The sequence below is a fragment of the Coregonus clupeaformis genome, chromosome 23, assembly GCF_020615455.1.
Source record: "Coregonus clupeaformis isolate EN_2021a chromosome 23, ASM2061545v1, whole genome shotgun sequence".
In the NCBI taxonomy this organism is placed as follows: domain Eukaryota; kingdom Metazoa; phylum Chordata; class Actinopteri; order Salmoniformes; family Salmonidae; genus Coregonus; species Coregonus clupeaformis.
Window position 1 is genome coordinate 3,345,962 of NC_059214.1, and position 13,371 is coordinate 3,359,332.

At 44.9% G+C, this 13,371-nt stretch overlaps 1 protein-coding gene across 2 annotated transcripts in view; it reads right to left on the reverse strand.

Annotated features, from left to right (window-relative positions):
* Positions 1-352: 352 nt before the first annotated feature.
* The window catches only part of LOC121536910 (ephrin type-A receptor 3), a 132,610-nt gene continuing 119,591 nt past the window's right edge, over positions 353-13,371 (reverse strand). Inside the window, exons 16-18 of one of the 2 annotated variants that reach the window (XM_041844552.1) lie at positions 5,684-5,842; positions 3,084-3,210; positions 1,695-1,782 (exon numbers count right to left, since the gene is read on the reverse strand). In XM_041844552.1, the coding sequence (XP_041700486.1) occupies positions 3,126-3,210; positions 5,684-5,842 (244 nt within the window). In that variant the 3' untranslated portion in view covers positions 1,695-1,782; positions 3,084-3,125. Of the gene's footprint in view, positions 1,783-3,083; positions 3,211-5,683; positions 5,843-13,371 lie in introns of both variants that reach the window. The other variant, XM_041844551.1, reaches the window with a different exon arrangement.

Below are 13,371 nucleotides of genomic sequence, written 5' to 3' on the forward strand. Positions count from 1 at the left end.
TGTTCAGACCAGAGAGAATCGTTGTCTGCTCCAGGGATGTAATACACTCACATTCTCATTTTATCCAGAGAGTTGTGAGATTTCCACCGGTGTTGGAAGATGGCATTAGAAGAGCTCAGATAGTTTTATAGAGTATCTATCTACCTTACAGAGCAGAATATGCTCTGAAGTAGTCGGTTGCAAGGTATTCTCTCTCTACCTCTCTCTCTCTCTCTCTCTCTCTCTCTCTCTCTCTCTCTCTCTCTCTCTCTCTCTCTCTCTCTCTCTCTACTTCTACCTCTCTCTCTCTCTGTCTCTGTCTCTCTCTACCTCCCTCTCTCTCTCTCTCTCTCTCTCTCTCTCTCTCTCTCTCTCTCTCTCTCTCTCTCTCTCTCTCTCTCTCTCTCTCTCTCTCTCTGTCTCTCTCTCTACTTCTCCTTTTCTCTCTATCCTGCTTTAGTTTGAATGAATAACACATACTGAGATTTCACACTAGGGCTAGGAACTAGGAAGCTTGGAGTGATGCATCATCACCTACAGTATAATAAGCAGACTTGTGGCAGTTAGTTACAGTTCTGTATGTGGTCTGATATGTCCTGTGAACCATCAGAGCAAACTGTGTAAGACTCATGGGTTCTGGTTGATCAAACCGATAACTGATTGTTGTGGTTATTGCTTTCTGTTTGACATCAACTGTTTTCAGACATTAGTCTATAGCTAGGGGATACATGGCTTATTGTAGTCTGGGTGCCCATCCAATGGTTTGGCTTCTTTCTCAAGCTGACTTTCTCTTGAGTAACACAAGCACACTCACGGACGCACAGAGCGGTATCAGTCCTTCTCTGTGAGAGAGAGCGGGGTCTTTAGTGGTGGGAGTCCAGCATTTCAGAGTTCATGAATGAATCTCCAGGTCTGCTTCTGTCTGCTCCAGGATGTTGTGAGTGGGTTGGTGCTGCTGCTGACTGCATTGTTATACTAAAGGCATTTAATGTCCCCCTCTCCAGAGTTAAAGAGCTGTCAGTCAAATCCACAGGATCAGATCACGATTGGATCAGTTCTCAACGAGCCCCTTACCACTATAGGTCACACACAGGGCCCTGCTGTCCCACGTTATCCAATCCCAGCTCCAGCCCTTTATCGCCATGCCCCCAAGGTCCAAGGCCAGGTTCTCTCCCCTCCTCTCCTGTTCTCAGTAAGGCATTTCAGCATTGATGTGGCGCGTCGAACAGTTGTTGTGTCGGTCTGACTGCTTGCCCTGTGTTCAGTGTCAGGGCATGACAACATGGTGACATAATCAATCTCCAGGGCAGTCGCCCTCCGCTGCACCACTTTTCTAACGTCTACTTCCTCCTTTAGTTTGGAACTTCCTTCCTGTATGTTAGAGAGATCAGAGGGCTGTTCTAATCCAATGAGCCCCTCCTCTCCCCATCACTACCCCATGCAAGGGGAGGGCTCCCTTGTGGAAGGAACGTCACTGAAACGTTCACAGAGGTCTCACTGGAGTGGAGGGAGGAACTGAAGGGGAGAAGCTTTACATTAGAATGGAACGGGCCCACAGGGGCTTCATTCAGAATGGAACGGGGCAGAGGGGCTTCATTCAGATTGGAACGGGGCCCAGAGGGCAGCCAGTCAGCAAGTCAGCCAGTCAGCCAGACAGCCAGACAGCCAGACAGCCAGTCTGTAGTGGCTCAGTCGAGTTACACTGGGACAGGGGCGTTCTTACTGTGGCTCTCTAGTGCTTTGATGCTGCTCACAATGTTCTTCTGGGGTCCGACGATAGTCACACCAACCTTCTTTAGGTCCCTGTAGAAAGAGAGAGGAGGGGGAGAGAGAGAATGAGAATGAGAAATAAAGAGTTAGTGCTTTAGTGTGACACAGTGACATTAATGGCATGCCGTCAGTGATGCCCCTCCCCTCCCCCTTCCGCTGGCCTGTCAATCACAGAGGACCACATTTCCCAGAAGGCCGATGGGCTGCCAGAGCTCACTAGTCAGCTGATGGGAGAGTGGCCTTGAGCAGTTGTTGGTATATTGTCATGCTTAGTCTGAAGTGGTGTGTGTGTGTAGTGCGTGTGTGTGTGTGTGTGTGTGTGTGTGTGTGTGTGTGTGTGTCTTTGGAAGGGAGCAGCACTGGTACAAATAGGTGGATAATAAATGCATAATAAAACAAAATGGTTAAGGCAAGCTTTGTCACAACGTAGGCACACAGCATGGGTTACACACATCATGTTATAAAGACACACACAACTTAAAAGAGTGTGTTATCTTTCATCTAGTGGACTGTATGTAGCAGCATGGTGATATTAGGTACAGCATGGTGATATTAGGTACAGCATGGTGATATTAGGTACAGCATGGTGATATTAGGTACAGCATGGTGATATTAGGTACAGCATGGTGATATTAGGGTACAGCATGGTGATATTAGGTACAGCATGGTGATATTAGGTACAGCATGGTGATATTAGGTACAGCATGGTGATATTAGGTACAGCATGGTGATATTAGGGTACAGCAGTGTGATATTAGGTACAGCATGGTGATATTAGGGTACAGCATGGTGATATTAGGTACAACATGGTGATATTAGGTACAGCATGGTGATATTAGGTACAGCATGGTGATATTAGGTACAGCATGGTGATATTAGGTACAGCATGGTGATATTAGGTACAGCATGGTGATATTAGGTACAGCATGGTGATATTAGGTACAGCATGGTGATATTAGGTACAGCAGTGTGATATTAGGGTACAGCAGTGTGATATTAGGGTACAGCAGTGTGATATTAGGTACAGCAGTGTGATATTAGGGTACAGCAGTGGACAAGACATCTTCAGCTCTTCTCCTGTGGGTGACTGTTGTTATAGAAGCATATTAGTGAAGCAGATCTGAGTTAGAAACAGCACAGCTCAAACCCACTCAGTTAACATACTGTAGCTTTGGTTTCACATTGAGCTTCAGTTTTAGTGCAACAGGCTTCTCTGCTACTCTGTAGGATGCACATGAAACAATAAATGAAAAGTCCTTAGGAAAAGTTATTTGGATGCAAGCAGGGGGTTCTAGTTTGGAGGGCAGCCAGTCAGTGTACTGCGGTCCACCCACCATCCGTTGTCTCTGGAGTATGAAGGGAGGAGGAGGGGGGGGTTAGAGGGTGGTGATCCCCATGGAAGGCTCCCACTCTGGGCAGGTGGCTGCTGTGACGTGGTGCTGGACCTCCGTCAGGCAGATTCTACAGTACACACATGCAGGACGCAGGGCCAGGGAATGTGAATATAAGTTCACACAGCCATACAGGCAACAGTCTCTCAAAAAGGTGTATGGGTACACAGCGTTAACACCATGAACAACATGTGACAAATCAAAACATAATAAACTGCATAAAACATGAATACATAAAGTATGACATAAAAAAAAAACAGTCTAGGCGGTGAATGACTCATACAATAAAATGGATAAAAACAAATGACCACGTTTTGTCCCTTCCATTTTGAAGTGTTTTAAAGTGTTTTAAAGCTCATCATCTATCAGGTTTAAGTAGACAAGGGCCCAAACTCCTGACCGCCATATTCCTCCTCTGACACATGACCAATGAGAACCTTAATGGATATGTTGGAAGTGTTTACAGTGAGCAGCTTCCTGCCAGTCAGACAGAAAGGACTGTCTCATCTAGAACTCTGAAGAGGCCCTTCACTGTGAGAGCATACAGAGACTTGATTCCTGCTGCTGTGTGTCACTAGAAGTGAGGCAGAGAGACAGTAAAGAAAATGGGAGAGGGGAGGAAGTCTGATGCCTCAGGCTGGACCACCCAGCCTCAGAACTACCAGAACCTCAATTTTAAACCAACATCTTTGTCAATTCATCAGTAGCTACACTCTTAGAAAAAAAGGTGCTATCTAGAACCTAAAAGGTTTTTTCGGCTGTCCGCATAGGATACCCTTTGAAGAACCCTTTCTGGTTCCAGGTAGAACCTTTTTGGTTCCAGGTAGAACCCTTTTGGGTTCGATGTAGAACCCTATCAACAGAGGGGGACAGCCGAAGAACCCTTTTGGAATCCTTTTTTCTAAGAGTGTATATAAGTATGCTGTGTCAATGGATTGAGGAGCGGTATGAGGGTTTGATTACTCTGGCAGACAAACAGAGGTCAGAGTCAGAGCGTGGGTGGGTAGTCTCCTGCTGAATATAAAGAACTGGATTAAGACACTACTAATCAATAGACTGATGTATCCTCCGGTCCGGGACTGGTCTGTCTGTGTGTCAGGGCTATACCCTCAGAGGATTAAAACACGCATATGATCCTATTCATGGTTTTATCCAGTTATGATCCAAAAGGGGTGGATCAGAAATGTCTTTATAATGATCCTGTTAGCAGAAACGATGTGTAGGCTGTACAGTTGATCTGTGATGTATTCCATCAATACTGTACATGGTTTTCTACTGAGTCTGCAAAGCAAGCCTTTTTGTGCCTCTGTAGTGATTGGTTAAAAGGATTCCTTAATTGATGACATTAATTCATTGATTAAATGTTCTGAGAAAAATGCAAAAAAGAGAGAGAAAGCACGAGAGAGAGAGAGCGAGAGAGAGAGAGAGCAATAGCGAAAGAGAGTCCTCTCTCCTTATAAGGCATTGTTCTGTTGGACAGATCAGGCTCTCTCTCAGGCAATTAAACTATGCCATGGTGAGGAGGAAATTTCATACACTATTTGCATTTCATTATTTATATTGACATCAGAACAAAAGGCAATGTGGTAATTACTTCCTGGGCCTTTTGTTAGGCTTTGTAGTCACTGTCGAGTCCAGAGGGTTAGGGAGACAGAGGGTTAGGGAGACCTCCGCTTTGATCAGCCTGATTATAACTGTCACATTATTTACACTGTCAAATACCTCATCAATTAACACAACAGCAGGTCCCCAAAGGCCATATCCTCCGCTGAGAGAGAGGGAAGGAGGGAAAGAAATAAAGGAAAATGAGAGAGAAAGAAAGGGACAGAGAGAGAAAACCTCTAGCGGGCCAAATCACTGCATTTCCCATGAAGCCCATATGAGCAACATGGAGGAGCCGGTAGCCCAAATGGAGGTTTATTATTAGAGAGAGAGAGAGGTTGCTATGAGTTGGACGGGGGTGCATTGGGGTTGTGATCGTAGATTCTGCCAGATCCACTCTACTAAAGCTGTTCACAGGCTGTAGATCCTGTCAGAACTGGAGCTTAGAGAGTCTCTCTCTCGCTCTCTCTCACACTCTGTGTGTGTGTGTGTGTGTGTGTGTGTGTGTTACCAGTGAGCGTGGCTAAAGCTCTGTCATTAAAGATTACAATCAAATCCTGCTATCCATGGTTAACAGATTAGACCCACAGCGGTGCCTCCAAGTAATGGGAGCAGATTGTAAACATGTTGGCGTCTCAGTGGGGGTGGGGTGTATTCAATCTGGGTTGCTGTGGCATGAGAGACTTTCTCAGGGAAAAGTCCTGTTTTAAGCCTGTTGCACTCAGAAAATGTCAAGGTATTCCCATATCTCGTCAAATATTAGATCATGCCCATATGCAAACCTAAATCATCTTATACAACAACTTACATTTTTTTTGCTGGTTGGACAAGCCAAAAAAACTGAAATTCAAATTGACCATTGCTTCCTCAGCAAGTCTTCAGTGAGTCCTGTAAGTGTGAATCTGAGTGTTACTACAGAGCGTCATAAGAAGCAGCCTTACTCTGCGGAGGTCTTGGGCAGGGTGTCACAGGAGCTGTAGCTGACCCCAGAGAAGGCCTCCTTAAAGGGCAGAGACCTCACGTTGTCCAGCCAATCCCCCATGGTTCCCAATGACTGAACCACCTCTGAACTACTCCTGTCCAGGAGCAGGTTAGCTGGCCTGGGAGAGGGGGGGAGAAGGGGAGAGAAAGGATATGGATGGTTAGCCGTTGGAACACTGGCCGTGCCTAAACTACTAGTGATGAGGGGGGTGACATGGGACACAATACAGTCCCCACAGAGAGCTGGTCAGCCTTGGAACAGAAATAATAACATCCCTACTTCGTCTCGCCCTCCTCTCAGCTGACAACTCTGTCTGCCTGCCCAGAGAATATGTTATTATTGAGAAAACAAGAGTATAAAATAACACGCTGCACAGAGCGAAAAACAAAAGGCTGTAAAGCACATTTCCCCATGCACACACACACACACCAACACACACACCAACACGGGCACGCGCACGCACACAGCATGTACGAACGCACACAAATACACACACACACACGCACCACAGGTCTCCCCATAAGGAAATACCTGTGGAGAGAAGGGACTACCCACAAACCCGTTCTGTTGCTGTGTGTTATGGACAAGCTCTCCCCAGTGAAAGGAAAGCCACACACAATGTAATGTTTACTTTATCATACAGACCAGTCTGATGATTTCCCAATATGACTGTTTGCACTGTTTCTAAGGAATTAAGTCAATATAGCTGTATGTATGTTGGATGGGCTTTAAGCAAAATGAAAATAAAACCATAAAGTGTAGTTTCTATATTTACGTTTTAGATGTGACATCTCTTAACAATATGATTATATAACAAAACAAGCATAAATGTTCATATACTTACATTATTATTTTCTCTTAAAAATACTATAATTTTCAATACTGCAACCTTTATCAGATTAGAAACTAAATCAAATAATTAAATCAAATTAAAATTCATGCTGTTCCATTAACAATAATGTATAGGTTGAATAGCATGTCATGGCTGGAGGTACTGTTATGAAGAGATTTGAGTGACAGGAGAGGGAAGGAGAGAGGAGGAGAGAGGAGAGAAGGAGAGGAGGAGAGAGTGATGTACAGATGTACTATCTTAATTTGATTACTCTGTTGTCGCAGTGAATTGTTCTGCACTACAGAAAATGGAAATCGGTTAAAAAGGCTTCTAAAGTTTCTGTAATTTCCACTTTAAAATGCCAGACTTGATTTGCCATAGCGAAAAATGTATCAACCCCTACAAAAATGTCCATGAATGATAATCTACATAATAATTCACATTTCCTGTTGCTGCAGGATTATTTTCCTGCTGTGAGAAACTGGTCAAATTAAGATTGCAGATCTGTAGAAGAAGAGTCAGGCAGAGAGGACTGTCTGTGAGTCTGTCCTTAACCCTGACCATGTTTACAGACAGACAGACAGACAGACAGACAGACAGACAGACATACAAACATCTGCTAAACCAACACCAGACCAGGAGACACTCCCCACATCTCCTGAGCCAACAACATTATGTTGTTTTGTATTGTATTTAGTGGACACCAGGCACAGCAGCTGTTGCTACAGTCATATCCGATCAACATCCAAATCAACAAGTCCACCTTCTCCCTATGAGGCAGGGTCAGGGCAGGTCAGACCAACTCAGGTCACATCAACAACAATCCTGACTCACACTCAACAATGATGGGTGTTGTGTCAGAGCCATTCAGAAAGGTTATGTGTGTGCGTGCGTGTGTATGTGCATGTGTGTGTCAAATCAGACAGTGAGTCAGAAAACAAACCATAGGACGACTGGGACCATAGCATCTGATCACACACACACAGGCAAACACAGCCTAGGGAATACAAGCCAACACAGGACAGGAAACCAGCTTGGTATTCCCATAGAGACGTCTATTTACAGTAGTGTAAATAAACTAATCATAATAGCAGGAAGTCAAGTCCACCCTGAGGCTGAGTGTATTATATATAATGACACACATCTACATCACAGCAAGTGCATTTGTGTTGTGTGTCATGTGGGAGGTTTGTGTGTTGGCTCTGTGACGGTGTGTGAGAATGACGTATGCTACCGATGAGACAGGTAAGACTACTAGACGGTTCTGGAACATATTTTTGCCATGACTCATTTCAGTAGCCTAACTTAAGAAAGTAAACAAAGCAGTAAGACAGCCCATAGACAGTCTGTCTGGAACATAGTGACCCAACTAAGCAGCCAATCAGACGGACACCTCACCATGGGGACAGCAAAAGCTAGTTTGAGCTAGAACAAGAACAAGCAGAAGAGGATAGAGAAAGAAGTGGCAAAGGAAAGGGAAAGCTTAGAGACTGGTGTGTGATTGAATCTCTTCCTGATCATCAGAGGCCTGTCTGATAGCTGAGGGCCAACCGGGCAGAAGAGATAAGAGAGGAGAGAGGGATAGATGGAGGGAACGAGGCAAACAAAAACACACACAGCTCCCTGATTAAACCATCAGTCATGTATGAGGAGACTATTGATCTGTAAAGTTCTGTCCTCTCCCTTCAGAACAGTCATTGTGTCAGTGTAGAGGTAAACTATAGATGACCTTATCTTCCCTCTGTGTGATTCTGTTGGTTTGCTTTATTCTTTATTTTCAGCTGCGCTAGAGGAAGAGAACGACGGATGAGAGAGAAGGAGGGGGATGAAAAGAACATGCTAGTTGTCAGGGAGAGGAGTTGGTATCTTAAACCAATGTGTACGCATCATCTTACCAACGGCAGGATTTAGAAAATAGAAAGCAAAGATAAATTCCACCGTCCCTGTCTTCTTCTCCCTCCTCCTTTTTCTGTCCGTTTTCTCTCTGTCTGTTTTCCACTGATTTCTGAAAGACCACTGCTCTGTAGGAGCATGTTTTTAAGGCTCTCAGAGGAGCAGAGGGAGAGATGGAGAAAGGGAGAGAAGGATAAAAAGAGGAGGAGATAAGGATATGGGAACGAGGAGGCGGAGGAGAGGTTGACATCTGGGCATCTTGGTGGAGGACAGGAGAGGAGGAGAAGAGAGGAGAGGAATGCAACTCTCACTGTGAGGGGAACTGAAATGGCTCTGCTGGGCTTCTCCCAGTCTACTCCCCAGCCCTCCACCCCGCCATTCTTCCACCCCTCCATTCCTCTCTCCATCTGGCCATCTGTATCTCCCCTTTTCCCCACTTCGCTCATCCCTTTTTCCACACCTCCCTTTCCCCATCCCCCTTCACAAGGGGCCTCATTTATCAAAGGTGCGTACGCACACAAGACTCTAAACCTTGGGTGCGCCACTTTTCCTGCAAAGGTTGGTATTTATCCAATTTTAACTTGACGGGAAAGTGTGCGTATCTCCACACAAATCTCAGACCATGCTTACGCACAAATTCTAGTGGTTAAATAATTGTATTACAAGCAAATATTGTTATTTTGGGGGAAACAGAGGCGTTTCACACAAGGGAATTATAATAATGATAAGCTAATAAAAACATAAAAACATGATGATAAAATAGATGCATTTGCCATTGGTAAGGAGATTCCATAGCAGCATGTAGCCTATGTTTCTTTGACTTGGGCCTAACTCATAATCATATTTTCTGACATGACTGGATTATTCCCACTACACAACAAATATTAGGCTACCATTTATCGATTGCTCATTCAATAGCCAAGCATGGTCAAAAGTAAATAGACCGGCGGTAGCCTAGACCAGGGGTACTCAACTACTATTTGAGAAGGTCCGGTCACACACATTTCCTAGGTAGCATAGGTCTGGATAGATACATGCGACCCTAAACTGTTCACACCCCTCTTGTTGGCGGAAAGAAAATGTTGCAGTTTTTAAGCACATTTTCTGCAATTCTACACATTTTGCCATGAGCGGAGAGAACATTTTGTAGTTTTAAAGCTAATTTCCTGCAATTCTACACATTTTGTCATGAGCGGAGAGAACATTTTGTAGTTTTAAAGCTAATTTCCTGCAATTCTACACATTTTGCCATGTCTTATGTGTGTTCATATGATACCCAAGTGAGTCAACAAAATCAATGGGGCCCCCTGGGGGTCGAGGCTCCAATGGGCACATAATCTGGCCATGATAAAACTACACGATTTAGATAGATGCTTAGCCTAATTTACCTACCTAGTTAACATGGGCTAGTTGATCAACTGAATTTCTGACAGGTTATAAATAGCTTTCTAAGATTTGCTAGTGAATGACATAACAAGAGGAAAACTGTCCATGCACTACCAAATTTCGAAATTGCACCTTGTGTATTCTACTATTAACCGCAATAAATCGAAAGCCCAACTAGGTTCCTAAAAACCAACGGTCCATATTAACCCCGTTCAGGGACCGGATCCGGACTGCGGTCCGTCTGTTGAGTATGGCTGCCTAGCCAGTATGGGTAGGCCTAGGCTGCAGTATTGCTGTAAGACAGGAGCGTGACATCATACTGTAGCCTACCATATTTCATCTCAGAGCCTATACCAAGACAGGAGATAGAAACACAATCATGTATTGACAGACAAAATGAACAAAATGATGAACCAAGTCTTCTGCATAGAAGTGTGGGCTGTAGAATGTACTTTTAAATTGTTTGACTAGACAATCAATCATGCAGTGTGCGCGGCCAGTGTTTGGCACTCGCTATAGGCGGCATACATTTTTTGTTTGAAAAAGTCACTGCAAAAGATGAAAACATTCTGCCCACACATCTACAGAAATGTGCAATTACAGTTTCTTGTAGAAATTGACATGGCCCAGTTCCAACATTTCCAAATTATACAGCAAATTAAGGCTTTTTGTTACCAGGGCGTTTTCCAGGCAAGGTTGTAGCGGTCGTTCACGAGCACAGAAATATAGAATGGCTCTGATTTATCAATGCAAAACATGTGTATATGTTGCGTGCGACAGTTCAATAAATCCCAATATTTTGTTGCGCACGCAAATCATAGAATCACCACGTACGCCAGAATTTTGTAAGAAATGTAAGCACGGTTGATAAATAAGGCCCCAGGCCACTCTCTATAGCCCTCTAAGCTCATACTCATCAAACCCAAATCCCAAACCCCCCTCTTCTCATATCTTCAGTCCTTTTCACTCCTCGGACACCCTGTATTCAAGCCCTCTCCTCACTCGCCTTTGGCCTGTTAAGGTATATATATATACTCCTGCACTAAGATTCTCTCCCTTTCGCCCCATAGACTCAAACTCTCACCCCAGGTCCCCAGACAGTGTACTCTAGCTACAGCTTTGATCTGGGCCTGTGGGGGATGGGATCTCCATTAGTCAGTGCAGCCCAGAGACATATTAGGTGTGTGAGGCCGAACACAGCTGCTCCTGCGGTATAGCGGCACGCACGCACACGCACACACACACTCCCATAAATCACCTTGTCCTCCGTCTCTCCCCCTCCTGCTTCCACCCCTCTCACCCTGCGCTCAGCCCAGTGTTAAAAGCCAATCAGGAAAATTACATGCAAACTCCCAGGGACTCATTTTCACTTTCTTAACAAACCATTAGTCAACGTTATGAGCTCCGACGTCTCCATAATACCAGGAACGTCTGTTCCACCAACCCACCGCCTCCCTCCCTCCCCTGTTCCAGCTCTAGCCTCCCCTCCTCCCTGCCTCCTCCCTGCCTCCTCCCTGCCCGCCCAAGGCCACTCTACACAGGCTACAGCAACGCCTCAGTCCCACAGTGGTCAAAACAAAGGGAGGGAAAAAAGAAAAAACAGAGGAAAGCGTATTAGGGATATTGTACAGCATGTAAAAAGGAGAGAGTAAAAGAAAGGAGGACTATCAGGAGGTGTTGTTTAGTGAGAGAAAGAAGGAGATAATACACTGAGTGCTCTTTCCATGACAGACTGACCAGGTGAATCCAGGTGAACGCTATGATCCCTTATTGATGTCACTTGTTAAATCCACTTCAATCAGTGTAGATGAAGAGGAGGAGACAAGTTAAAGAAGGATGTTTAAGCCTTGAGACAATTGAGACATGGATTGTGTATGTGTGCCATTCAGAGGGTGAATGGGCAAGACAAAATATTTTTAGTGCCTTTGAACAGGGTATGGTAGTAGGCGCCAGGCACACCGGTTTAAGTGTGTCAAGAACTGCAACGCTGCTGGGTTTTTCATGCTCAACAGTTTCCCATGTTTATCAAGAATGGTCCACGACCCAAAGGACATCCAGTCAACTTAACAACTGTGGGAAGCATTGTGGTCAACATGGGCCAGCATCCCTGTGGAACACTTTCGACACCTTGTAGAGTCCATACTCAGAGGCCTGACCACACAGGGTCAGTTAGAGTGAGATCCTAACATCCTGTGTACACAGGAAACAGGAAGTGTTTGTTTATGACAGCCTCTGTGTGGTCCATGTCACCACTAACTGGGTCTATATACAATCAGGTTTGGGCCCATAATGAGAACAATGTTAAGATAATACTGCTCTCCCCTATAGGGGTCTGTCCCATACTATATAAATGCTCTCCCCTATAGGGGTCTGTTCCATACTATATAAATGCTCTCCCCTATAGGGGTCTGTTCCATACTATATAGATGCTCTCCCCTATAGGGATCTGTCCCATACTATATAGATGCTCTCCCCTATAGGGATCTGTCCCATACTATATAAATGCTCTCCCCTATAGGGATCTGTCCCATACTATATAGATGCTCTCCCCTATAGGGGTCTGTTCCATACTATATAAATGCTCTCCCCTATAGGGGTCTGTCCCATACTATATAGATGCTCTCCCCTATAGGGATCTGTCCCATACTATATAAATGCTCTCCCCTGTAGGGCTCTGACCCATACTATATAAATGCTTTCCCCTATAGGGCTCTGACCCATACTATATAGATGCTCTCCCCTATAGGGGTCTGTCCTATACTATATAAATGCTCTCCCCTATAGGGGTCTGTCCCATACTATATAAATGCTCTCCCCTATAGGGCTCTGACCCATACTATATAGATGTTCTCCCCTATAGGGATCTGTCCCATACTATATAACTTATCTCCCCTATAGGGGTCTGTTCCATAATACTGTACATACAACACTCCCATTAGGCCTATACACCACTATCTTGACCTAACACATTAACAGAGGTGGAGGAACACCTTCTATGAGGCCTCTATTACAATATGGGGTTGCTATCGTTTGTGATTCAAATGTGGTTTATATATTTTATAGATCCACCAAGGTCTTGCACCTTGGTTGTAAGGCGAGGTAGAGACAGTATCAGTAACATTGAAGGCCAGCAGAAGGGGAAGCGTGTGATAGAGAGAAAGAAACTAAAAGCGAGGAAGGGATAAACGAGTCCCAGGGTGGAGGACAGTGTTTCCTGTCGCTGCTGTCACTAATGAGCAGGATGTTCTGTGGGGAGTGGATATGTTCGATATGTCCATCCGTATTGAGCCAGGTGCGTGGGAGAGGGGTAATGAGTCAGGTGCAGTGATTAGGCGTTAAAGGGGGGAAAGAGCCATGTGCATGGGAGAGGAGCAGAGAGGTACAGCTGTGAGTTAGGGGGGCAGGTGCATGGGGGAGGAGCAGAGAGGTACAGCTGTGAGTTAGGGGGGCAGGTGCATGGGGGTTGAGTGGATGAGAAAGACGTCACATTGTCTAACACTAAAACAACTGAGTATGGCTAGCTGTTAAGTTTAGAT